Source organism: Danio aesculapii, chromosome 2, assembly GCF_903798145.1.
Source record: "Danio aesculapii chromosome 2, fDanAes4.1, whole genome shotgun sequence".
NCBI classification, from domain to species: domain Eukaryota; kingdom Metazoa; phylum Chordata; class Actinopteri; order Cypriniformes; family Danionidae; genus Danio; species Danio aesculapii.
Window position 1 is genome coordinate 10261378 of NC_079436.1, and position 26274 is coordinate 10287651.

Sequence of the window (26274 nt, forward strand, 5' to 3'; positions counted from 1 at the left end):
TTTCACTCTCTTCTCAGTCTAGTTTAGCAGCATTTTCTGAGACTCTGCAGGAGATGAACAACTACCATACAGTAAGACATCAGAAAGTATTAATAACTCATTTCTAATAACTAATTTCTTTTATCTTTGCAATGATAACAGTACATCATACTTTACTAGATATTTTTCAGGATACTAGCATTAAGCTTTAAGTGATATTTAAAGGCTTAACTAGGTTAATTAGGCAAGTAAGGGTAATATAATGATGGTTTGTTCTGTAAATAAATATTATAATAAATATTGCTTAAGGGGGCTAATAATATTGACCTTAAAATGGCTTTTAAAAAATTAAAAACTGCTTTTATTCTAGCCGAAATAAAACAAATAAGAAATTCTCCAGAGGAAAAAATATTATCAGACATACTGTGAAAAATGTCTTGCTCTGTTAAACATCATTTGGGAAATATTGGAAAAAGAGGCTTATATTTCTGACGTCAACTGTATAATTTTGCAAGCACCTGCAATCCTAGTAGACTAGTAAAACAAATTCTAACCCCAAATCACATCTCTGTTTGTGATCTGAATATTCGAGAGAACAGAATCCTCCAGGAAAGTTTTAAATCTAATGATGGAGTAAGTGAAATCATTTAAATGATCAGCATTAATGTAAAGAGATTTAGGCTGATTTCTTTAGAGATGCCAGAAAGAACATTTGCAGACAGTTTTCAGTGAATTATTCATTTCAACATGTGTTTGGTTTTAAAACACACAAGCCCTCATACAGCATGCTGTGTGAAATCAGACTAGCCGCTTTATGGTAAAATGGTAAAAAATGCACACCAAAACTTATTAAAAAAAACAAATTTAACTCTCTGCTGCTTTTTTTTTCTCCATTTGTAAGCGTCTGCTAAATGAATGAAAAGAGGTATATAAGTAAAGAAGTGTAAAGAAATAATAAAATACTCTGTTTTCTATTTTTCCTTTAGATTTTATTTGATCAAGCTCAGAGGTCCATCAGGTCCCAGCTTCAGACGTTTGTAAAAGAGTAAGTGTTTCGTTTTTTAATTCCTTGTTTTGTTTTGTTTTGTTTTGTTTTGTTTTGTTTTGTTTTGTTTTGTTTTGTTTTGTTTTGTTTTGTTTTGTTTTGTTTTGTTTTGTTTTTTGTTTTGTGAAAAAACATTTTATGGTCATTGTTATTGCAGAGACTTAAGAAAGTTTAAAGATGCCAAAAAGCAGTTTGATAAGGTGAGTGAAGAGAAGGAGGTGGCGCTGGTGAAAAATGCTCAGGTGCCTCGCAATAAACTACACGAGGTCGAAGAAGCCACCAACATCCTGACCACAACACAGAAATTCTTCCGTAACATCGCCCTGGACTACGTGCTGCAGGTTTGTCAAGTAAACTTTAGTTTATCTTTCAAAATTACCCTAATTCGTTTAGGTTTATAGGAACACTTCACTTTTTTTAACAGTTAAACAGTTGAGTTTTATCAGCTGATCCCCGGGTCTGGTGGGAGCACTGTTAGCTTAGCTTAGCATAGATCATTGAATTGGATTAGACCATTAGCATCTCACTCAAAACTGATCAAAGAGTTTAGATAATTTTCCTATTTACAACTCTCCTAGAGTTAAACAGTTGTGTTTGACCATTTTTTTAATCCATTCAAGCAATCTCTGGGTCAGGCAGGAGCACTTTTATCTTAGCTTAGCATAAATCATTGAATCAGATTAGACCGTTAGCATCTCACTCAAAAATGACCCAAGAGTTTAGATCATTTTCCTATTTACAACTCTCCTAGAGTTAAACAGTTGAGTTTTACCATTTTTTAATCCACTCAGCTGATCTCCTGTTCTGACAGAAGCACTTTTAGCTTAGCTTAGCATCATTCATTGAATCAGATTAGACCGTTAGCATCGCGTGCAAAAAACATTTAAATGATTATCCTATTTAAAGCTTGACCCTTCTCTAGTCGCGTCACGTATTAAGACTGACGGAAAATGAAAATGTACTATTTTATAGACTGATATAGCTAGGAACTATATTCGCAGCACATGAAAATATTCCCCAGCTTGGTAACTATGTAACCGTACTGCATATATCATTGTGTCTGCTGCAGCCAATCACTCCTTGATTATTACGCCAGAATGAGAGTATAGTTAGTAGCCATATCAGTCTAGAAAATAGTACACAATGTAACTGTAAAAGAGTCAAGCTTTCAATAAGGATTTTTTGAGCTAACAGTCTAATCTGATTCAGTGATTTATGCTAAGCTAAGCTAAAAGTGCTTACGCCAGACCCAGAGATCAGCTGAATGGTTTTAAAAAATAATAAAAATCAACTATTTAACTCTACGGGAGCTGTAAAGTCCACTTTTTCCAAACAAAAGTTGAGTTTTCCTTTAAATAAAGTGCAGTGGGTTTATTTAAGTGTTTATAACTTAACACTGTATAAGTTTCTAGCCATATCAAAAAGATCAACTTTTCAGTTCAGTCTTAGTACAGGATGTAATTACAGAAGAGTCAATCTTTAAATATTTTTTGACATTTTTGAGTGAGATGCTAATGGTGTAGTCCGATTCAATTATTTATGTTAAGCTAAAAGTGTTCCTGCCAGATCCGAAGATCTCCTTAATGAATAAAAAATTATATTGCCTACCTATTTGCTCATCATGACTCTTTATTAGAAAAAAATGACTTTTTTTGCCTCTGTTTTAACTATAAATCTGTAATATTCAAAATGCTGGCAAAGTAATTTTACTCCATGATTCAATTTGTCATGAACAGTTGATTCATTTGAGTCAATCTTGAATTTTATTGAATCTTGTTACTTTCGTCCCATGTTACTTTTGTCCCCGCTCTCTCCTACTTTATTTGTCACACAGCCTGAAATAAAATCTTATCTTTTTTCAGCCTTTGAAATGTTTTTGTAGCCTTCTCCAAACCTGTTCCTTTCAACAACATTATCCCGAAGGTCATTTGAATGCAGAGTGTAATATGATTTTCACAGCACTGTATATTAAATAACTATAAGCATTTTCTTTCTTTTTCAGATAAATGTCCTTCAGTCAAAAAGAAGATTGGAAATCCTCAAATCTGTAAGATTTGGCAGACCTACAATCAAATCAAATCAAAGTTCAATTATTTGTGCTGTCGAGTTTTAATTTCAGATGTTAAGCATCCTTATTATTAAATTATTAATCAGTATTACTCCTTATATCCTGTCTAAGATGCTGGCCTATATGAATGCCAACCTCACCTTTTTCAATCAAGGACATGATTTGTTTAGCCAGCTCCAGCCATTAATGAAGCAGCTCAGTGGTCAGGTACTGTACAATCACTGCTGTGTCAATTATAAGCTTAAATATAATAAAATAATAATAATAATAAATATAAATTATAGTCAGTAATGCAGTTTAACAAATATATAACCTAAAATATGCATTTGATGAGTGTTCAAATGTGAAGCTCCTTGTGTTGGTGTTTGTTTTGTCAGCTGGATCAGTTGGTGGTGGATTCAGCAAAGGAGAAAAGAGACATGGAGCAAAAACACTCGTCTATCCAACAGAAGGTAAATTCATTTCATTTAGTTGATAATACAGTGGGGAAAATAAGTATTGGACATGGCATGTTTTTTCCTGGGAGTGATATTTTAAAGGAGCTGTTGACGTGGAATTGAACCAGATTTTGGTAAAACCCAAAATAATACAAATGTGTAATAACAATGAAATGACACAAGGAGAAAGTACTTAACTTGTACTTAACTTAACTTAACTCTCGTAAAATCTTGATGGTTCTGTGGGTCTCGTCTATGAAATCTGATCTTTATTTTGTATTTTCTAGTGGGTTCAGGTCAGGTGATTTGCTGGGCCATTCTACAGCTTGATTTTCTTTCTCTGAAAGCATTTAAGAGTTTCCTTGGCTGTGTTTTGGATCATTGTCTTGTTGAAATGTCCACCCTGGTTTCATCTTCATCCTCCTGATAATGTAGATGTTGAACTAAAGCAGCTAATATTAATTTACACTAACGAAGGGCAGAGGGTGGCTGAAGAACTACTGAGAGATTTCAGCTGCTGTCTGGGCTTTCACTGACCTTCTACACCTTCCTTTTTTCATGTGTTCTATACTTTTTCCCTGCGTCATTTCATTTTATGACACATAATTTAATCTGTAAACTAATTGGATTTGTTTTCTTTGCATATATGGATTTCTTTGGTTGTTATCAACATCTAGTGAAAAGTTAAAGTCAAAGGCACCTTTAAAAATATGTTTTCTGAGAAAAATGGTGACGTGTTCATTACTTATTTTCCCTGCTGTACGTTATGAATGTTCTCATGTGTCTTTCTCTAATTCCTATTTGTTTGGCTTTTTCCCCCATTCAGGCTGCTTTGCAGGTACAGCATCCACCTCTTTCTCTCTTAAATTATCACAGGAAATGTTTTTGGTTACAGTATAGCTGACTTCAAAATTGAAAGAAATTCTGTTCTACATAATGAAAATGTATGGATTTTTTTAGGATCATTGAAGGTTTTTGCATTGTAAAAGTGTTTTAGATTATTTTAAGAGTTAAGGTCTTTTGCACACTGAAGTCAGAAAATTACGTATGCGTTTTTTTTTCATAATCAAATCCGAAAAATTCCTCACGCACACAAATCTTGCACACCGATTCTGATATTAATAAATCCGTTGGGAAATAATTCACACAACAATACAATTGTTATGGAGTCTGCGATGATTTCAGTGTGTTCTCCCTGCTTCACGTAAGAAAAAGAAAGAGCAAACATTATTCCATCACATCCTTAGATTGCGGAGAGAGGAATGAGAGTTTATTGAGGTAAAGTTGATTTTATATTGGTGCATTTATTCAGTGAAATGCTCCCTTTATTGTCTACCATGGTACTTTGAATATTCGGCCTCAAATCGTATGTAAGTATGACTTCAAAACAACTCTAGCACTGTATAATTGATTGTGAACAGTGTTGTACTTTGATAGTCGTTGGCTGCTAATATGATTTTCCTATTTAGAATTTGCAAAGAATACTTCAATGAAATTCCCAGCAGACACACAACGTCATAAGGCATTAATATTAGGTTAGATTTAGGTCGCCAGCTTTTAAAGACTACATTATTTTGACATTTGTTGTTATTTGGTTGATTTTTGGTTGTGATGGAAAGTGGCAAAATCCAACATTGTGCTAACACCTTAAATCAGCGTCATATTATGTCAAATACTGACAATTATTCGTCAGGTATGACAACTAAATTCGTCAGGTATGACAACTAATAAACGTCTGATAGACATCATAGTGGTAACGTCCACACAACGTCAAGCTGTAACATCATTAGACGTTGATATTTGGTTGTTTTTAGGTTGCGTTGAAAAGTGCACTGTCTGTCCGACGTCGGACATTGACATCGGCCTGGCGTTGGGTTTTGACGTCAACCCAATTTTCATTTCCAAACAAAATGCAATGTCCCACAATGCTGGGATACAACATCAATCTGATGTCATGTTGCGTGCTGGGTTATATTATTGAGGAGAAAGTCCGACTGAGTTAATAAAAAAACAACTTTACCTCAATGGACTAACCACATTAAAAAGAAGACCACCAATTCCCTGAACAGAGACTGGCAGTTTGTCTAAGGTATGGAGATACAGACAAACCAACCTGTTCTCACGAGGAAATATAGTATATAATATATAAGTAATTTTACGTTATGTCAGTTTAGTGGCTAAATCGTACGAGTTCAATTGTACGAAAAGGTACGATTTTAAAAAGGAGGCGTGGCACCCAACCACGCCCCTAAACCCAACCGGCATTGGGGGATAAGCTCGAATGAGATCGTACAATTTCATACTAATTAGCCCCTTAATCAAAAAGTTACGAATTGCCGTGAAACAGTGTTGGACAGATACATGCACACACACACACACACACACACACACACACACACACACAAACTAGCATTTGATAAACCACAGAACATTTCTATTAAATTAATGTTAGTTTCTTCAACACCATCTTGGCCTTTCGCTTGCACATCACCTCGCTTGCACCTCTTAAAATGCATTCATTGTGTGTGAAAAACAGAAAAAAACGAACCCAATTGGATTTTTTTTTTTTATGACGAACAAAAGTTTCTGAGGCAGTGTGTCAACAGGATTGACAGAACGTGAGGTTGAATACATTTTTTAATGTGCAAAAATTATGTACAAAACTTTCTGATTCAGTGTGCAATAATAACTGTTAGGGTTATTTATACATCACGGATGTTTTATTGCATTTTTTATCAAATTTGCGTTTTATTCAAAATCTTACAAATCTTAAAGAATTAGTTCACCCAAAAATAAAAAATACCGTCATGTGATTCCAATCCCTTGAGACCTTCATTAATCTTCAGAACACAAATAAAGATATTTCAGATAAAATCCAAGAGCTCTCTCATTCTACAGACAGGAGAGGACCTTAATTCTACTTAATTCTACTTAATTTTTATTTTTTATTTTTTTGGTGCGCAAAAGTGTTCTTGGAGCTTCAAATGATTTCGAACTTTGAACATGTGGCGGCACAGTGGTTCAGTGGTTAGCACTGTCACCTCGCAGCAAGAAGGTCGCTGGTTTGAGTCTCGGCTGGGCCAGTTGGGTTGTTGGCGTGGGTTTCCTGTTTCCAGTTTCCCCCACAGTCCAAAGACATGTGCAATAGGTAAACTGAATAAACTAAATTGGCTGTAGTGTATGAGTGAATGTAAGAGTGTATGGGTGTTTCCCAGTACTGGGTTTCAGCTGGAAGGGAATCCGCTGTGTAAAACTGGAATAGTTGGTGGTTTATTCCGCTGTGGCGACCCCTGATAAATAAGGGACTAAGCCATAGGAAAATGAATGAATGAATGACTTTGAACATCTTGGGATCGTTGCTGTCTATCAAGAATTAGAGAGCTCTGGGATTTCATCTAAAGTATCTCAATTTGTGTTCTATAGACGAACAAAGGTCTTATTGGATTGGAACAACATGATCGTGAGTAATTAACATATTAAAACAATTTGGGTGAACTAACCCTTTAATGGTCCTAATATATAAATATACCAATCACTGTAGTAGTTGATTGCTACTTTTCTGGGTGAATTTTCAAGGATTTCTCCACTGAAGACACTAAACTGGAATATAATATAGACACTGATAATGGAATAGCTATGGAGGGATACCTCTTCAAAAGAGCAAGCAATGCCTTTAAAACCTGGAACAGGTATGGCTGCTCGGTTTTGGTAGTGAACATATGAAATCAGAATTATTAGCCCTCCTGAATTAATAGCCCCCCTGTATATATTTCCCCCCGATTTTATCAACACATTTTTAAACATAATAGTTTTAATAACTCATTTCTAATAACTGATTTCTTTTATCTTTGCCATGATGACAGTAAATAATATTTTACTAGATATTTTTTAAGATATTAGTATTCAGCTTAAAGTGACATTTAAAGGCTTAACTAGGTTAATTAGGCAGGTTAGGTTAATTAGGCCAGCTATTGTATAACAGTGGTCTGTAGATGGTTTAAAAAAATATTACTTAATGGGGACCTTAATGACCTTATTGACCTTAATGTATTTTAAATTAAAAACTGCTTTTATTCTAGCTGAAAAAAAATAAAGTAAGACTTTTTTCAGAAAAAAAATATTATAGGAAATACTGTGAAAAACTCCTTGCTCTGTTAAACATCATTTTGAGAAATATTTTAAAAAATTCACAGGAGGGCTAATAATTTAGACTTCAGCTGTATATACATTTTCATGTGTTTGCATTGTGAATGAGCTTACGCATGAGAATTTAATTTCATGATTAATTTTCCTCATCTTCAGCTTTTTTTATAGCTTCATTTTTTTTGTATGTATTTTTTTTATCTTCACTGCACTTATTTCTTGTGTTGGTGAGATGATTACCATTGCCGCTATCATACTTCATAGTTTTGTAGGTTTTATAATTTGTTTAGTGCCGTCTTGAACACTCTTTTATTTCTACCGTCGATGAATATTCTGTAATTAAACCTCTCATCTGTGACTGAACCCAGTTTTTTTCTTCCCAACCCAGACGGTGGTTTTCTATTCAAAACAGTCAGCTGGTTTATCAGAAGAGGTTCAGGGTAAGTCAGTTATAAACACTTAAATAAAGCCACTGCACTTTATTTAAAACTACAATCAACTTTTGTTTGGAAATAGACACATTTTACATCTCTCCTAGAGTTAAACAGTTGATTTTTACCATTTTTTTAAATCTATTGAATTAATCCCTGGGTCACGCAGGAGCACTTTTATTTTAGCTTAGCATAAATCATTGAATCGGATTAGACCATTAGCATCTCACTCCAAAAAGTCAAAAAATAGTTTTAATCATTTTCTTATTTAAAGCTCGACTCTTTTGTAGTTACGTCAAGTAAAGGAAAATTAAAACTTTTAGCTTAGCTTAGCATAAATCATTGAATCAGATTAGACCATTAGCATCTCACTCAAAAAAGTCAAAAAATAGTTTTAATAATTTTCTTATTTAAAGCTCGACTCTTTTGTAGTTACATCAAGTAAAGGAAAATGAAAACCTTTAACTTAGCTTAGCATACACCCATACACTCTCTCATTCACACACACAGTCATACACTACGGCCAATTTAGTTCATTCAATTTACATATAGCGCATATCTCTGGACTGTAGGGGAAACCGGAGCACCCAGAGGAAACCCACACCAACACATGGAGAACATGCAAACTCCTCACAGAAATGCCAACTTGCACAGCCGGGACTCGGAACAGGCGATCTTCTTGCTGTGGCGACAGTGCTAACCACAGAATCACTGTGCCGCCCCTGTGCTTTGAACATATTGTAAAATGTTAAATATTTGAACATAAATAGAATAATTATTAAAACTTATTTTGGAACAAGATGCTTATTGTCTAATCTGATTCCATGATCTATTCTAAGCTAAGCTAAAAGTGCTCTTGCCAGACCCGGAGATCAACTGAATGTATTCAAAAATAGTAAAAGTCAACTGTTTAATGCTAGGGAAGTTGTAAAATGAGCTTTTTTCCCCCCAAAAAAGAGAGAAGTATTCGTTTAAAGTGTCTTTCTTAACTTGAAATGTTGTTTCAGGATAACCCCACAGTAGTTGTAGAAGATCTGAGACTCTGCACTGTTAAGCACTGTGAGGACGTGGAGAGACGCTTTTGTTTCGAAGTGCTGTCTCCGTCCAAGTAGGTTTCGTTCTGTCATTTCTTTTTATTAGACATCGTTGTGTTGAGCGTTTGACTCACAGGAGCTGCTGTTGTGCGTCAGGAGCTGTATGATGCAGGCCGACTCGGAGAAGCTGCGGCAGGCCTGGATCAAAGCTGTGCAGAGCAGCATCGCCTCAGCCTACAGAGAGAACGAAGACGAAATTATTGTGAGTTTTTCTTTTTCAAATTTTTCCCAAATGATGTTTACAGGGCAAGGAATTTTTCAGTGTTTCCTATAATATTTTTTCTTCTGTAGAAAGTCTTGCTTTATTTTGACTAGAATAAAAGCAGTTTTTAATTAAAAAAAAATTTTTAGGGTCAATATTATTAGCCCCTTACACCATTTTTTTTATTGTCTACAGAACAAAACGTCATTATACAATAGCTATGTTTCCATCCACTAATTTTTATGCGGAATTTGGATATGCGCATAAAAAACAGTTGCTGGAAATGCCAAGATAAGCATCAGGTTTGAAAATGCACATTAAAAACGTATCTGTATCATAAGTCTTTCTATTAGTATAGCTCAGGGGTCACCAAACTTGTTCCTGGAGAGCCGATGTCCTGCAGATTTTAGCTCCAACCCTAATCAAACACACCTGAACAAGCTAATCAAGGTCTTACTAGGTATATTTGAAACACCCAGGCAGGTGTTTTGAGGCAAGTTGGAGCTAAAACCCTGGAGGGACACTGGCCCTGCAGGACCGAGATTGGTGACCCCTGGTATAGCTGATTAACCCTGCGGATAGATGATAACAGCCTTCTGAGCTAAAAGATACAGTATATTCGTAAATGTAGGTATGTAGTTAATAAAAACAATGAAATGTCTACTAGCCAATTAGAATCCATTCAACAAGATTTTATATGCTGTTCGGTAGCACATATTATACCTAAAAAGAGCTATATATAAAAAGCACTATAGAAATAAAGGTGAATTGAATAGAATAATATGATTAAAAAAAAATTATTTTTCATGTGGGCAGGAAAGAAGTAAAGAGTTTATAGTTAATCTGAAGTATATATAGTATAAAAGTAAATATAGTATATAAAAATGTTGCTTGTTCAAACTACTTATTTAAAATGAGCTGAAACAATACAGTTCTTGAGATTTCGTTGGGATAACTTAATTGTTTTATGTTCAATCCACTTAAATTTGCAAAAACTAATAAGTTAACTTAATTCCTTCTTGTTGTCCCAACTCAAATTGATTGTGTGTTACCCAGCATTTCTAAAAGTGTTGTTAATCAAAACATTGAAATCTTTATTAGCCATTTAACTGGACCCATACTATACCACCACTGCTAGTCCATTAGTGCAATAAGTTTAATGTGAAAATGCTGATACAATGTCTTAATGATTGTGAATGTGTTTTGCCTGCTGTAGAGTCTGGACAGGCAGTCGTCAGCCTCTCTGGGCAGTCTGGACTCCGGCTGTGAGTCTGTGAAGCCGGTTAAAGGTGAGAGTGCTCTTCAGCGGGTGCTGGCCGTTCCGGGCAATGAGTTCTGCTGTGACTGTGGCCAGAGCGATCCCCGCTGGGCCAGCATTAACCTCTGCATCACACTCTGCATCGAGTGCTCGGGCATTCACAGGTACTGCATGGTTATAGTTCCAAAAATCAAACCCCAAAAGCGCTTCAAGGGTAGTTATTGTGTTGGTGCTCTTTGGAAAAGGGATTTATGAAGATAAACGGCGAAATTATTGACCTTTATTAACATGGCTATTCTTTAAAAACAGCAGAGATTAATCATTTTAACCTTTGTGCTAGTAGACTGACACATGAAACTATATTTTGTTCTGTACTGATTTTAGCTATATCAAAATCAGTAATGCCTAGAACTGCGATAAGGGGATCTGGATCTGATGGCTTTTGACAGATTTTTGAAAATGTTAGAAAAATATTTACCCAGTAAAATGATACATCAGAATATTTCAATGGATTTTAAGGATTGTGCAAAGACTGAAGTAATGGTGTAAACCAATTAGAGGATCCAGAATTGATATAATCAAATTGACATAAATATTGACAATTTTTTTTTTCTTTTCAGGAGTTTAGGAGTTCACAATTCAAAGGTGCGATCTCTCACACTCGACACATGGGAACCAGAACTGCTGAAGGTAGAAGTTCATAATCATGGGGTTTAATTTGTGTGTTTTGGTGTTGTGGAGTATTAAATCACTCATTTGTGCCGTATGTTTAGCATTTGTCTCGCTTTGTGTTGTATTTGCAGTTGATGTGTGAGCTGGGAAATGATGTGATTAATCACATCTACGAAGCTCACAGAGAAGAGAATGGTGGCAAGAAACCTCAGCCTGGAGATCCCAGGTATCTTGAACACTGTTTATCTACACTACCTGACAAAAGTCTTGTCGTAAATCTCAGTTGTAAGACCAACAAATAATAACTTGACATCTAGTTGATCGTTTGGAAAAGTGGCAGAAGGTAGATTTTTTTCAGATTAATCATCTGTTGAACTGCCTCCAAATCACCACAAATACTGCAAATACTACTTGGAACCTGCATGGACCCAAGATTCTCACAGAAATCAGTCAAGTTTGGTGAAGGAAAAATCATGGTTTGGGGTTACATTCAGTATAGGGGTGTGCGAGAGATCTGCAGAGTGGATGACAACATCAACAGCCTGAGGGATCAAGACATTTGTGCTGCTTATTACATTACAAACCACAGGAAAGGGACTACATCAAAATTCCTAAAAGCAAAGAAGGTCAATGTGCTCCAGGATTGGCCAGCCCAGTCACCAGACATGAACATTATTGAGCATGTCTGGGGTAAGATGATGGAGGAGGCATTGAAGATGAATCCAAAGACTCTTGATGAACTCTAGGAGTCCTGCAAGAACGCTTTCTTTGCCATTCCAGATGACTTTATTAATAAGTGATTTGAGTCATTGCAGAGATGTAGGGATGCAGTCCTCCAAGCTCATGGGAGTCATACACAATAGTCATTTTTTTTCCACTGCAGCATGACTTTATTTTCTATACTGGACATTATTTCTGTTAAGTGACAAGACTTTTGTCTAACCTTACTGTCCTAATTAAATAATTCAAAATCAAGTCATGATCATCTTTTATTTTGGTCAAATAAGCGTAATCTAGAGGCCTTTACCTTTCATATGAGCCACTTCTGATACCAAATGATCAACTAGAAGTCAAGTTATTATTTATTGTTCCTAAAACTTGGATAGGTGATATAGTTTTCTGTGTACGTGTAATTAATCTTTTTAATACTTGTGTGCATTTCTCTCTGTGCAAGACGGGAAATTGAAGCCTTCATCCGTGCTAAGTATGTAGACAAAAGGTTTGTCCTGAAACCTACAGAGCAGGAACAAATGGAAAAGATCATGGCGCTGAGGAAACATGACAAACGCATGCAGGGGAACATGGAGTTTCTGCCACCGCGTCCTCCCCCTCCGACACCCAAACTCCGAACTGCCTCCAATGCCTCAGGTGAATGACGCATAACTGGAAATCAAAAACTGGAGATTGACTGAAACCATTCTGTTTTTTCTGCTTGCTAATTCTGTTTTGTATCCCTTCCACTGTTAGCAGCTTCCCTTAGTGGCCAGGAGGTGCGACGGGATTCGCTGTTCTGCCCTGATGAGCTTGATTCTCTATTTTCCTACTTTGACACATCCTCAAAGTTGCAAAACTGTAAGTGCTTTAATTTCAATCATTGCTGTGTTGCATGCTATATTTTATATGTCTACAGTCAAACACTATATATATATATTGAAGTCAGAATTATTAGCCCCCTGAATTATTAGCCCCCCTGTTTATTTTTTTTTCTCCAATTTCTGTTTCAAGAGTTCCCGCTTAGATATGCTTAGCATTTATAGCAGGTTTGACATGCTGTCCTGGGATAGAACCCTGAGCTCTGAGATATTTAAGCCCAATATATATAAATATATATTAGTACTATCTGTAACACGTTACTCTAAAGGAGACCTATTACACCCCTTTTTAAAGATGTAAAATAAGTCTCTGGAGTATGTATGATGTCTCTGGAGTATGTATGTGACGTTTCAGCTAAGAAAAAAACCACAAATAATGTTTTTTAACTCTTTGAAACTGCCTCTCTTAGGCTTTGATACTAATTGTGCCATTTTGGTGACTGTCGCTTTAAATTCAAATGAGATTGTGCTCTTTTGAGAGGAGGACGGAGCTGCAAATGCCTATGTGTCAGCATAGTGGCAGATTCAAAAATAAGACTAACGTAACTATCGTCACTTATGGGCGAGGCTTTCTCTCTCTTATGACACGTACAAAGGTAGAATGTCAATCAAAGTGTTTCGGCAGACGTTTTTTATCAAGTGTGATTATAAAAAATAATTAATACTTTTTTACCATTAGAAGCGCGCTATATTCACAGACTGATCCCACACAACTGTAAATGTGATTTATAAAAGTTATATAAAAGTGATTTTTGCATAATAGGTCCCCTTTATGTCACATGTCATGAATATGAGATTTTGTACATGCTTTACGCAGCTGTCATTAAGTGTCATTTGCTCCGATATATCATTTTAAATGCAAAGGTGACATTGTTTGAGATGTCTTTGTCATGGCAAGTTGACATTACCAATACAACATAACTTGTCACAAACCCATCATAAACATAATTATCATTAGGGCCTTTATAATTGTGTAATGAATATTAATTTGGTCACTTTACCAAGCTGATTTTGTCATTTAAATTTCTCACTAAAAGTGTCAATAGTCTGTCAAATGATTTTATAACAGCGTCATTCATATTTAATGACATGTTAATGACAAATTCAGTTTGTACTGTTGTAGTTGAGGTCAGAAAAAATAGTAATGATGCTTTTATATAATTCATGACACAAGTATAGTGCAATGTCACAGATTAATGACAAATTTTTAACTAATTTAAGTTGTCTTGGTAATGTCAAGTTGACAAAACAGGTTATGACAAAGACAGGTTATGATGTATTTATGTCAAGTTGTCATGACAAAGACATCTCAAATCACCTTTGCGTTTAAAACGACATAACTGAGCGAATTACACTTAATGACTGATGTCATAAGTATGCATAAAATCTCTTCCATATTCATTATGCATCATGTCATGATCATAAAGGTTTCATGACACTCCTATGAACACTCCCTTCAAGTAAAAAGTGTTACAGTCCACAGGTAAACAAATGTGGTAAAGGGTTGCAATAAGGAAAGAAATAACTCCTGTCTCCGGTTCCTATTACCACAGGAATATAAAGGGATGAATATAAACAAATAATTTAAGTTAAATATTAACTGCTTTGAATAAAAAAATCTAAAGCCTAATCTGTGAGGAAAAAAAGGTATGGGGTCAGAATGCAGCGTGTGTGTGTGTGTGTGTGTGTGTGTGTGTGTGTGTGTGTGTGTGTGTGTGTGTGTGTGTGTGTGTGTGTGTGTGTGTGTGTGTGTGCGTCAAAATTATTCGCCCTCCTGTAAAAGTTTTTTCTTGTTCAAATATTTCCCAAATGATGTTTAACAGAACACGGAATTTTTCACAGTATTTCCTATATTGTTTTTTCTTCTGGAGAAATTCTTTTTTGCTTTATTTCAGCTAGAATGAAAGCAGTTCAAAAGAAAATTTAAAACCATTTTAAGGTCAATATTATTATCCCCCTTAAGCTATTTTTTTTCTGGTTGTCTACAGAACAAATCATCATTATACAATGACTTGCCTAATTAACCTAGTTAAGCCTTTAAATGTCACTTTAAGCTGAATACTAGTATCTTAAAAAAAACATCTAGTCGAATATTATGTGCTGTCATCATGGCAAAGATAAATCAGTTATTAGAAATTAGTTATTAAAATGATTATGTTTAGAAATGGGGCAGCACGGTGGCGCAGTGGGTAGTAGGGTTGGGCCGATTGACGATGGCCAATAGACAACACAATGCTGAGCCGGTGTCATAAGAAATCGGGTCCCCCCTGCAATCGAGTTAGGACCCTAATGGATCGTCTACGTTGAATGCCTGATCAAAAACTATTGTACTTATCCACAGTGCAGTTATAATCATATTTGGTGCTTTTTATAGTCTATTCTCTGTCTTTACATTTTAACAAGACGAATCATATTAGTGGTAGTATTATTGGGAACTACAAGTTAAAGATATGCATAGTTAAATAATTGAAATGTTTGTAAACATTAAATTATGTCTTTTTGATGTTTTTATGTATTTAAATGTAACATTATATATTTACATAAGAACTGGGAGCATGCCGCAGGCTATCTAAAATAAAAGCTTTACACATGCCTTTAGTTGTACATCAGTATATGAAATATATAATTTAAAATAGTTTTATGTCATTAAAACGCTCTTTTAAATGACATAAATTTAAACGAGATTTCACTGCAAGTCGCGCACCCTTCTCACCCCTCACCGGCGGATCCCTCCTTGCTCTTCAGACACGTCGCGCGCACTCTGTCAAACATCGCCTCCGGATATCGTACGATGCCAAATTAGTCGACATCGCCCAACCCTTGTGGGTAGCACAATCGCCTTACAGCAAGAAGGTCGCTGGTTTGAACCCCGGCTGGGTCAGTTGGCATTTCGGTGTGGAGTTTGCATGTTCTCCCCGTGTTCATGTGGGTTTCCAGTTTCCCCCTCAAGTCCAAAAACATGAGATATAGGTAAATTGGGTAGGCTAAATTGTCCGTTGTGAATGAGTGTGTATGGATGTTATGGATGTAAAACGTGTGCTGGATAAGTTGGCGGTTCGTTCCGCTGTGGCGACCCCAGATTAACCAAGGGACTGAGCCGAAAAGAAAATGAAGAATGTTTATAAATGTGTTGAAATAATCTTCTTTCCGTTAAACAGAAACTGGGAAAAAAAACAGGAGGGCTAATAATAAAAATGTTTGCAGTAACATAAAGAGTGTACAGTATGTAACAACTAATCGCTTATTTTACCTTGTGAATGAAGTTCTATTTTGTTATCTTTCCCATAATAAAGATATAATAAGTATAACATGTAATATGTGTCGTCATGTCAAGTTTTATTGCTGCAGTACTCTGGTGGCTCATTCATGCTTTAACTGTGTTCTTATGGCAGTAAAGAGAGCGGACAGCGGGATTCAGAACAGTGCAGACGGGAGCAGAGAGATGTTGGCCTCCACCCCCTCCAGCTCCAGCCTGAGTGAAACAGGTCAGCTTTAAAAAGTTCAGCCTTCTTTCATATTTTAGCTGATATGCCAATCATTCTTTTATATTATGACATGGTGAAGTCACTGCGAGCCATTTCTATTGACCTTATTTACATTTACATTTAGTCATTTGGCAGACGCTTTTATCCAAAGCGACTTACAAATGAGGACAAGGAAGCAATTTACACAACTATAAGAGCAACAGTGAATAAGTGCTATAGGCAAGTTTCAGGTGTGTAAAGTCTAAGAAGCAAAGCATTAGTAATGGGTTTTTTTTGAGAGAGTAGAGTTAGTGGTATAGCCAGAGAGGCAGTTACAGATTAGGAAGGAAAGTGGAGACTAAATAGTTGAGTTTTTAGTAGTTTCTTGAAGACAGCAAGTGACTCTGCCGTTCTGATGTAGTTAGGGAGTTCCTTCCACCAACTGGGCAGATTGAATGCGAGAGTTTGGGAAGAAAGTGATTTCTTCCCTTTTAGGGATGGAACCACGAGGCGACGCTCATTCACAGACCACAAGTTTCTGGAGGGCACATAAATCTGCAGAAGTGAGAGCAGATAAGAAGGAGCAAAGCCAGAGGTCGCTTTGTAAGCAAACATCAGAGCATTGAATTTGATGCGGGCAGCAACTGGCAGCCAGTGCAAACGGGTGAGTAGCGGAGTGACATGTGCTCTTTTGGGTTCATCAAAGACCACTCGTGCTGCTGCGTTCTGAAGCAGCTGAAGAGGTTTGATAGAGTTAGCTGGAAGCCCGGCTAGTAGAGAGTTGCAATAATCGAGTTTGGAGAGAACAAGAGCTTGAACAATGAGTTGAGCTGTATGTTCAGATAGGAAGGGTCGGACCTTTCTGATGTTGTAGAGTGTAAATCTGCAAGATCGAGCAGTTCTAGAAATGTGGTCAGAGAAGTTTAGTTGGTCATCAATCGTTACTCCAAGGCTTTTTACCATTTTGGATGCAGTAACGGTTGCCCCATCCATCTGGATTGAAAAGTTATGGTGTAGAGTCAGGTTATCAGCAACTTCAAGCATTTCCGTTTTCGCGAGGTTAAGCTGAAGATGATGATCTTTCATCCAGTGTGAAATGTCTGACAGGCAGGCTGAGATGCGAGCTGGAACCGAGGGATCATCAGGGTGAACGATATTATTCTTCAAGTACCAGCAGGCGCAGCCATTGGAATCTTTTTGGCCTCTGGACTTAATCACTTCCATTCATTTTTAGACATTGAAAACAGATAGTTATGCTGCTTGATGTTGCAAACTGATATTTTCTTATTATATCATTCTGCTTTTTATGCATAGTCATGATTGTTTGTTGAGTAAGCTGTTTGACTTTTATTATTCCTAGTCATTTTTTCCAAAAACAAGCGCACTTCCACACTGAACAATAAGGGTAATTGCTTTCTGTTAAGTATAAACTGTGTCAAAGTAGCATCATAGAAATTAAAAAGAAAAACAGTAAAGCCAATTAACAGTAAAAATGTGTCAAAGTTCATCAATAGAGAGGAGGAACTATGACATCAATTTGTATGCAAAAACCTGGAAGCGAGTTTTAGCAGTTCCGGTTCCCTCGTCACAAAGTCAATGGGTTTTTTCAATGGGATTTCAGTTAAATCGCTTAAATAAGGTCTGTGGCTAACACAAACTCAAGATACTTTCACTTTTATTCTACGACATAAAACACATCAGTTACATCACACTCTTGATTTTTTAAAATCGGTTACGTTTCTTTAAAAAGAAGGTTGCTATCAAGTTGCTAAATGGGACTACAGGCGGTGTCGGAGACATTATACGTCATCAAGCTGGACTGGTCTGGAGCTCAGCTCACTTGTGTTGGGCATTTGGATTTGTCTGTATTTAACTATTTTAATGAATAGTCTTTTATGGTTTGTAGTTTTTTTTAATTTGGAATTTATATTGTGTGTAGATAATGCCTTCACTTGTAAAAACTGTCAAGACAGTCATTTTAATTAAACGATATTATGGGGATACAGCTTACCAGTGCAGTCTGTCTCTTTCCTGCTCTTAGTAATGCAAACATGAATAAATGTGTAAAAAAAATACATACATATTAACTGTCATTTTAACATGATCAATACATTTTTCATCGTTTTTTTTTCTTCATCTGAACACATTTAACTCAGTCATAACTGCAATATTTACACTCATAAAATTTATAGCAGATGTATCTTTTGTTGTTGTTGGCACCAATAGCCTAGTGGTTAAGTGCGCTGACAAATAGCACCCCATGGTGTTCACGGCGATCCGAGTTCGATTGCTGGCTCGAGGTCCTATGCCGACCCTTCCCCTCTCTCAGCTGCCAATACTTTCCTGTCTGTTCTTCACTTTACTATCCCTATAAAAAGAGGTGAAAAAACCCTAAAAAAAATAATCATAAAAAAAACAAATGTATCTTTTGTTAGTTTAACGTGTATATTGTGAAATTTGTCATGTATGTTTGTAATGAGGCAACAGAAACAAGTACACCCCTGAATAAGTGCAACAGGTGGGTGTTTCTGTTCAGCAGTCAAAAAAAAAATCAAATAAAAATCTAAGAAATAAAAATATACTGAATATTATGCAAATTATGTTGTTTTTCAGATCTTCAAGAGTCAGAGGCGGCAGCGAATCAGGCCGAGCGTTCTCCAGTGTTCTCGAAGCTGACTGATTTCTCCGCTGACTCTCTTCTTTACTGGGCGTCGTGTGCTTGCAGCCTTAAAGACATGGCACAGGCTCTGGCTCACGGAGCTGACATCAACTGGGTCAATGTAGAAGACAGCAGTCGCACTCCACTAATACAAGCTGTACAAGGGGTCAGCACTTTTATTCATTCATTCATTTTCCTTTCGCTTAGTCCCTGTATTCATCAGGGGTTGCCACAGCGGAATGAACTGCCGATTTTTCCAGCATATGTTTTTACACAGCGGATGCCCTTCCAGCTGCAACTACTGGAAAACACCCATACACAATCATTCACACTCATACACTATAAACAGTTTCGTTTAATCAATTCACCTATAGTGCATGTGTTTGGACTATGAGGGAAACCGGAGCACCCGCGAACCCACGCGAACACTGGGAGAACATGCAAACTTCACACAGAAATGCCAACTGACCAAGCCGGGACTTGAACTAGCGACCTTCTTACTGTGAGGTGACAGTGCTAACTACTGAACCATGGTGTCGCACTTGATAAATGATAATACATATGATGTTTTAGACTAAAAAGTCTCTAAAAAACAATTTAAAGAAAGAATGCGCTATATGCACATGCTAGTGTTTTTCGGCCAACGCTAAACTTCTGGTGAAAGGTTTATGTGACTGTTTTCAATTTCATGTGTTTTTTTTTACAGCATCGATGTTGTTATGTAATTAAAATAAAATCAGTTAAATAGACTTAAGCAATCATTTAGTTGTTTGGAGATGAAAGAACGTGTAGACGCAAGTGGCGTCAGTAGCAGCAGGCTAGCACAGAAACTCCATTGAAAATACTGAGATAAAATTAATTTCCAAATTTTAAAGACATGCCATGGAAATGAGTAATTTAATGCAGTCCTTCTTGTCCGGTCTGAGACCCACTTGCATTACCCAGGTGCGTTTCCGAAAACCATCGTTAGCCAACTAAGGTTGCAGGTTCTATCATTACAAACATAGTTCGTTGATTTGGCATTTCCCAAATCCATTGGAGCTGTAGTTAGAAGCATAGTTCCTGGTTGTGTTCTCTTCCAAGTTATCCCCCCTATGCCCTATTCCATTCGAACAATGCAACATTTAACCTTAAAATTATTATTTTTTTAAAATAAAGTCATCTCTCTTAGTGTAATTTGTTTTCAAAGTGCTTTTTTTTTTTGCTTTTTCCAGTTTATTTTTCGCGATCTTCATAGAGACAATTGCGTTCCCTTCATAGTGCACTTTGAAAACGTGTATTATTACTACTTTATAATATATATATATATACAGTTGAAGTCAGAATTATTAGCCCCCTATTTATTTTTTTCTCCAATTTCTGTTTAACAGAGAGATTTTTTTCAACACTTTTCTAAACATAATAGTTTTATTAACTCATTTCTAATAACTGATTTATTTTATCTTTGCCATGGTGACAGTAAATAATATTTGACTAGATATTTTTCAAGACACTTCTATACAGCTTAAAGTGACATTTAAAGGCTTAACTAGGTTAATTAGGTTAACTAGGCAGGTTAGGATAATTAGGCAAGTTATTGTATAACGATGGTTTGTTCTGTAGACTCGGAAAAAAAAAAAGCTTAAAGGGGCTAATAATATTGACCTTAAATTGGCTTTTAAAAAATTTAAAACTGCTTTTATTCTAGCCGAAATAAAACAAATAAGACTTTCAACAGAAGAAAAAATATTATCAGACGTACTGTGAAAATTTCCTTGCTCTGTGAAACATCTTTTGGGAAATATTTTAAAAATAAAAAAAAATAAGTTAAAGGTGGCGGGGGGGGTTGGGGGGGGTTAGGGCTAGTAATTCTGACTTCAACTGTATATATATATATATATATATATATATATATATATATATATATATATATATATATATATATATATATATATATATATAACATACTACTTTATTATAATAATAATAATAATAGAATATTTAGAATAGAGTAGAAAATGGCATATTCTCAATATTTGTGAAGTAAACACGGGCTCTATACAGGAGGTGTTATTTCAGTTATAATGGAAAATGAGTGCATGTTTTTACCAAAACTCATATTGGATTTTTTTTTAAATGTGCGTGTGTAAAACAATATAATTTACACAAAAAGAAAAAAAATTATGGGGTTCTTCTCTAAAGAAGTTGTTACTCCACCCTGTTCAGAGCATCATTATAGGCGGTTTACGTTAAAACTTACATGGTCAAACAACTGATCTGCGACAAAGCAACTACGGTTTTGGGAAACACTTGTCACTACATCATTCTTTTGCCAAATGATGCATCGTACTGTGGTAGTTCAGTTATGAGTTACGTTGTTGTTTGGGAAACGCACCCCTGGCTGACTGAAAATGAAAAGTTTGTGTCCATATACCCCAATGCGATTTAAAAAGCTGCTAATTATTTGGTTTCTGTCTTTGTTTTTTCCCAGGGTTCTCTGATCAGCTGTGAATTCCTGCTTCAAAATGCTGCCTGTGTAGACCAGCAGGACATTCGTGGCAGAGGACCACTACATCATGCCACCATTCTGGGCCATACCGGGTAGGTGCAGAATGAAAGATTCAGCCTTTCATTCATTGTATTATAAAAAAAGTAAATAATTTAAAAGCTCTCAGCTGAGGCCATTTTAGAAAGGAGGTGGTTTAATTGCTAAAAGGCAAATATCAATTATATGTCAGCTTGTAACACGTGAATGACAGAGACAACGTTAGGATCCAAGTCCAGAAGCAGCATCAGCTGTGGGAGTCCAATCAGTGGAGACTTGGAGCAGGTGTGTGTGTGTGTGGCATGACTGAATTTGTAGTTCATAAGATGTAGTCCATGTGAAAGTGAGTGCTTACCAGCGACCTCTGGTGGTTAGAGATGGCTGGTAATCATTACACAGCTTTGTTATTGTGATATTTCAGTGCATTTCTCATTCACTTTTTAAAAGCTGTAATATGATTATTATACATAAAATACAGTTTTAGATATGCCATGGGGTGTCTGGTTTGAGGTTAGCATCTACAGCTAATGCAGAAAAGTGTGGGAAATGTCAATTTTGTTATTGTCAACTCTCAAACTTTAAAAAGTTGAACAGTTAGTAACAATTAAATGTTATCTACAACATTTTAGCATTAATTTACATTAGTTTACCATAAATTATACATTTGTTGTATATCGTTTCAGACATATTGAGAAATTTATGTTATGTTGGCAATAATGTACCATTCTGGCAGTTTTCATCTAAAAATTCAGATTTGACTCATGTATGTTTTTTTTTATTATAAAATCGATTTTTATAACATAAAAAGAAAAATACATTAAAGTGGATGATGGTCAATGTGTGCAATAACAAAAAAAAATTCAATTGCTGTAACAGCACATGAACAGTAAAGTATTCTGATTTTACATTTTCAATTGTCTCATAACTTTAACACTCATATACACTCATCGGCCACTTTATTAGGTACACCTTACTATAGTAGTACCAGGATGGACCCCCTTAACTGCCTTAATCCTTCATGGGATAGATTCAACAAGGTACTGGAAATATTCCTCATAGAGTTTGGTCCATATTGACATGATAGCATCACGCAGTTGCTGCAGATTTGTTGGCTGCACATCCATGATCTCCCACTTCACCACATCCCAAAGGGGCTCTATTGGATTGAGTTCTGGTGACTGTGGAGGCCATTTGAGTACAGTGAACTCATTGTCATGTTCAAGGAACCAGTCTGAGATGATTCATGCTTTATGACATGGTGCGTTATCCTGCTGGAGGTAATCATCAGAAGATGGGTACACTGTGGTCATAAAGGGATGGACATGGTCAGCAACAATATTTAGGTAGGCTGTGGCGTTGACATGATACTCAATTGGTACTAATGGGCCCAAAGTGTGCCAAGAAAATATCCCCCACACCAATACACCACCACTACCACCCTGAACTGCTGATACAAGGCAGGATGGATCCATGCTTTCATGTTGTTGACGCCAAATTCTGACCCTACCATCTGAATGCCGCAGCAGAAATCGAGACTCATCAGACCAGACAACGTTTTTCCAATCTTCTATTGTGCAATTTTGGTGAGCCTGTGTGAATTGTAGCCTCAGTTTCCTGTTCTTAGCTGACAGGAGTGGCACCCGGTGTGGTCTTCTGCTGCTGTAGCCCATCCGCCTCAAGGTTGCACGTGTTGTGTGTTCAGAGATGCTCTTCTGCAGACCTCGATTGTAACGAGTGGTAATTTGAGTTACTGTTGCCTTTCTATCAGCTGGAACCAGTCTGGCCATTCTCCTCTGACCTCTGGCATCAACAAGGCATTTGCGTCCACAGAACTGCCACTCACTGGATATTTAGAGTAGATCAGCAGTTTCTGAAATACTCAGACCAGCCCCTCTGGCACCAACAACCATACCACATTCAAATTCACTTAAATCACTTTACTTCTCCATTCTGATGCTCGGTTTGAACTGCAGCAGATTGTCTTGACCATGTCTGAGTTGCTGCCATGTGATTGGCTGATTACAAATTTGCGTTAACAAGCAGTTGGACAGGTGTACCTAATAAAGTGGCCGGTGTGTGTGTGTATGTATATATATGTATATATATATATATATATATATATATATATATATATATATATATATATATATATATATATATATATATATATATATATATATATATATATATATATGTATGTATATATATATATATATATATGTATATATACACATATATATTGTATACAGTTTAAGGCAATATTATTAGCCCTATAAAATGTAAAAAAAAAATTTGGTTTAAAAAAAAAAGTAATGTTTAACTGAGCAAGGGATTTTTTTAACAGTATTTCCTATAATATTTCTTCTTCTAGCCAAAATCCAAAATATTTTTTAATTTGGCTTCAAAATAAAAAAAAATGAAGGTCAATATTATTAGCTCTCTTGTTTTTCAATCGGCTTCACAACAAACAATGTTTATCCAATGACTTGCTCAATTAACCTAACTTGTAGACATGGTAAATCATATCTATGCTATGTTTTTATTTGGAAAAATGACTAACAGTTTCTTCCTGTGTTCATGTGGTGTCAGTCAAGTGTGTCTGTTCCTAAAACGAGGAGCCAAGCAGAACACTGTGGACACTGATAGCAGAAGCCCTCTGTCCATTGCAGTGGAGGCTGCAAACGCAGACATCGTCACTCTGTACGTCACACACCTGCTTCTTTAAACTTTCTGTTCATTGAATTCATTGTCTGCTGAATCATATCTTTAATATATTTTTTCTCTCCTTTTGGATTTCAGGTTACGTTTAGCAAAGATGAATGAAGAAATGAAAGGGTCCGAAGGAGCGTTTGGCCAGGCTGGTCAATACTCTCTCTCCCAGAGTCACACCGAGCAACAGTATAAAAAATGCATTCAAGAGTTTATAAGTTTGCACTTACAGGAGTCCTAGACTGGAAAGGATTGGACATTGTAGACTGGACAAACATCTTTTAGATGTCTTTCAAACATCCAAGCCATATTTATAGTTTCTGAGGCCACGTTTGTAACATCACCTGCCAGCCAGTAGCCACCAGACAGCACAAATTCCTATCTCTTACTACAAAAGTCCAAACACTGACAAGTTTTTTAAGTTTCCTAATTTTGTAGTCATTTTGTAAAAAGAGTCATGTCAAAGAATGCACTGGTGCTTGTTTCCTCAACGATATCTTGGTCTATTTAAGAAAACACATGAACAGCACAGAACTTCAAAACTTTAAAAGGTGCTTGCTTGTTCCAGTTAAGCCAATATGGCTGCTGTCTCTATTGTAGCTAGTCTGAAGAATGTTTCATGTCCTGGGGTTCGTTCTTCATCTGAGATCGTGCCAGATTATTTAATTACAATAACTGACGAAATTGGTTCCTCAAACAAGTTTGATTAAATCAGTCAAGTCTTGTTTAAATATCTGCGTTGAGTTATCTGAGATTGCTGCAGTATGTGTGCTTGTGTTCATTAGGAAGACACATCGATCGTAGGAACTATGATCAACAATGGGGCGTTTCGTTGGCGGCAAAGAGAGCAGTGTAATGATATCATATAATTAATAAGCAAAATTACATAAAAGATGCCATTGATAAAATATTTTAAAATGGAACACAATACAGTCTTTACACTTTTCTGCGAGTATTTATCAATTTATTTAATTTTATCTATACAGCGGATTTGCTAAATGTGACATCATTAACGTTTTTAATCGCGTAAGGCATAATAAAAGCATTTTGAGATTTGGGAAGTCTCCTCAAAGACTGTAGAAGACACAAGATGTCACTCATCGTTTTGAATAGGGAAAAATGTAACAGTCAATATGGTCGCTCTAGCAAAGGAAGCCCCGCCTTCAAGTAAAGTAGCCAATCGTTAATCGATATAAACTGACGATTCTCCAGGAGAGGGGCGAACGCACTGGAATCTCAGTGAATACTTGCCTCAAGACACAAGGGATGTATCTACATAAACTTTAAAACAAACCAACTACAGTTAAAAACGAATTGTAATTTAGTAATCTGAATGAAATTAAGAGGAGGTATACACTACCTGACAAAAGTCTTGTCATCGATTTCAGTTGTAAGAGCAACAAATAATAACTTCACTTCTAGTTGATCATTTGGAAAAGTGGCAGAAGGTCGATTTTTTAGATTAATCATCTGGTGAACTGCATCCCAATCTCAGAGAAATCAGTCAAGTTTGATGATGGAGGACAAATCATGGTTTGGGTTAACATTCAGTATGGGGGTGTGCGAGAGATCTGCAGAGTGGATGGCAACATCAACAGCCTGAGCTATCAAGACATTTGTGCTGCTCATTACATTACAAACCACAGGAGAGGGCAAATTCTTCAGCTGGATAGCACTCCTTATACTTCAGCCTCCACATCAAAATTCCTGAAAGGAAAGAAGGTCAAGGTGCTCCAGGATTGGCCAGCCCAGTCACCATACATTAACATTAATGAGCATGTCTGGGGCAAGATGACAGAGGAGGCATTGAAGATGAATCCAAATACTCTTGATGAACTCCTGCAAGAAAGCTGTCTTTGCCATTCCAGATGACTTTATTAATAAGTGATTTGAGTCATTGCAGAGATGTATGGATGCAGTCCTCCAAGCTCATGGGAGTCATACACAATACTCATTCTTTTTCCACTGCAGCATGACTTTATATTCTATACTGGACA

The 26274-nt window shown here is 36.3% G+C and overlaps 1 protein-coding gene across 1 annotated transcript in view; it reads left to right on the top strand.

Annotated features, from left to right (window-relative positions):
* Positions 1-25668, top strand: part of acap2a (ArfGAP with coiled-coil, ankyrin repeat and PH domains 2a) — a 36503-nt gene extending 10835 nt beyond the window's left edge. The window contains exons 4-24 of the mRNA XM_056472436.1: positions 18-71; positions 966-1024; positions 1182-1365; positions 3027-3071; positions 3204-3299; positions 3470-3544; positions 4356-4367; positions 7106-7218; positions 8061-8112; positions 9111-9211; positions 9294-9399; positions 10616-10821; positions 11278-11347; positions 11461-11555; positions 12504-12697; positions 12797-12901; positions 16314-16406; positions 18999-19210; positions 21515-21624; positions 24158-24268; positions 24368-25668. Of these exons, the coding sequence (XP_056328411.1) occupies positions 18-71; positions 966-1024; positions 1182-1365; positions 3027-3071; positions 3204-3299; positions 3470-3544; positions 4356-4367; positions 7106-7218; positions 8061-8112; positions 9111-9211; positions 9294-9399; positions 10616-10821; positions 11278-11347; positions 11461-11555; positions 12504-12697; positions 12797-12901; positions 16314-16406; positions 18999-19210; positions 21515-21624; positions 24158-24268; positions 24368-24518 (2244 nt within the window). The 3' untranslated portion in view covers positions 24519-25668. The remainder of the gene's footprint in view (positions 1-17; positions 72-965; positions 1025-1181; positions 1366-3026; positions 3072-3203; positions 3300-3469; positions 3545-4355; positions 4368-7105; positions 7219-8060; positions 8113-9110; positions 9212-9293; positions 9400-10615; positions 10822-11277; positions 11348-11460; positions 11556-12503; positions 12698-12796; positions 12902-16313; positions 16407-18998; positions 19211-21514; positions 21625-24157; positions 24269-24367) is intronic.
* Positions 25669-26274: the final 606 nt, after the last annotated feature.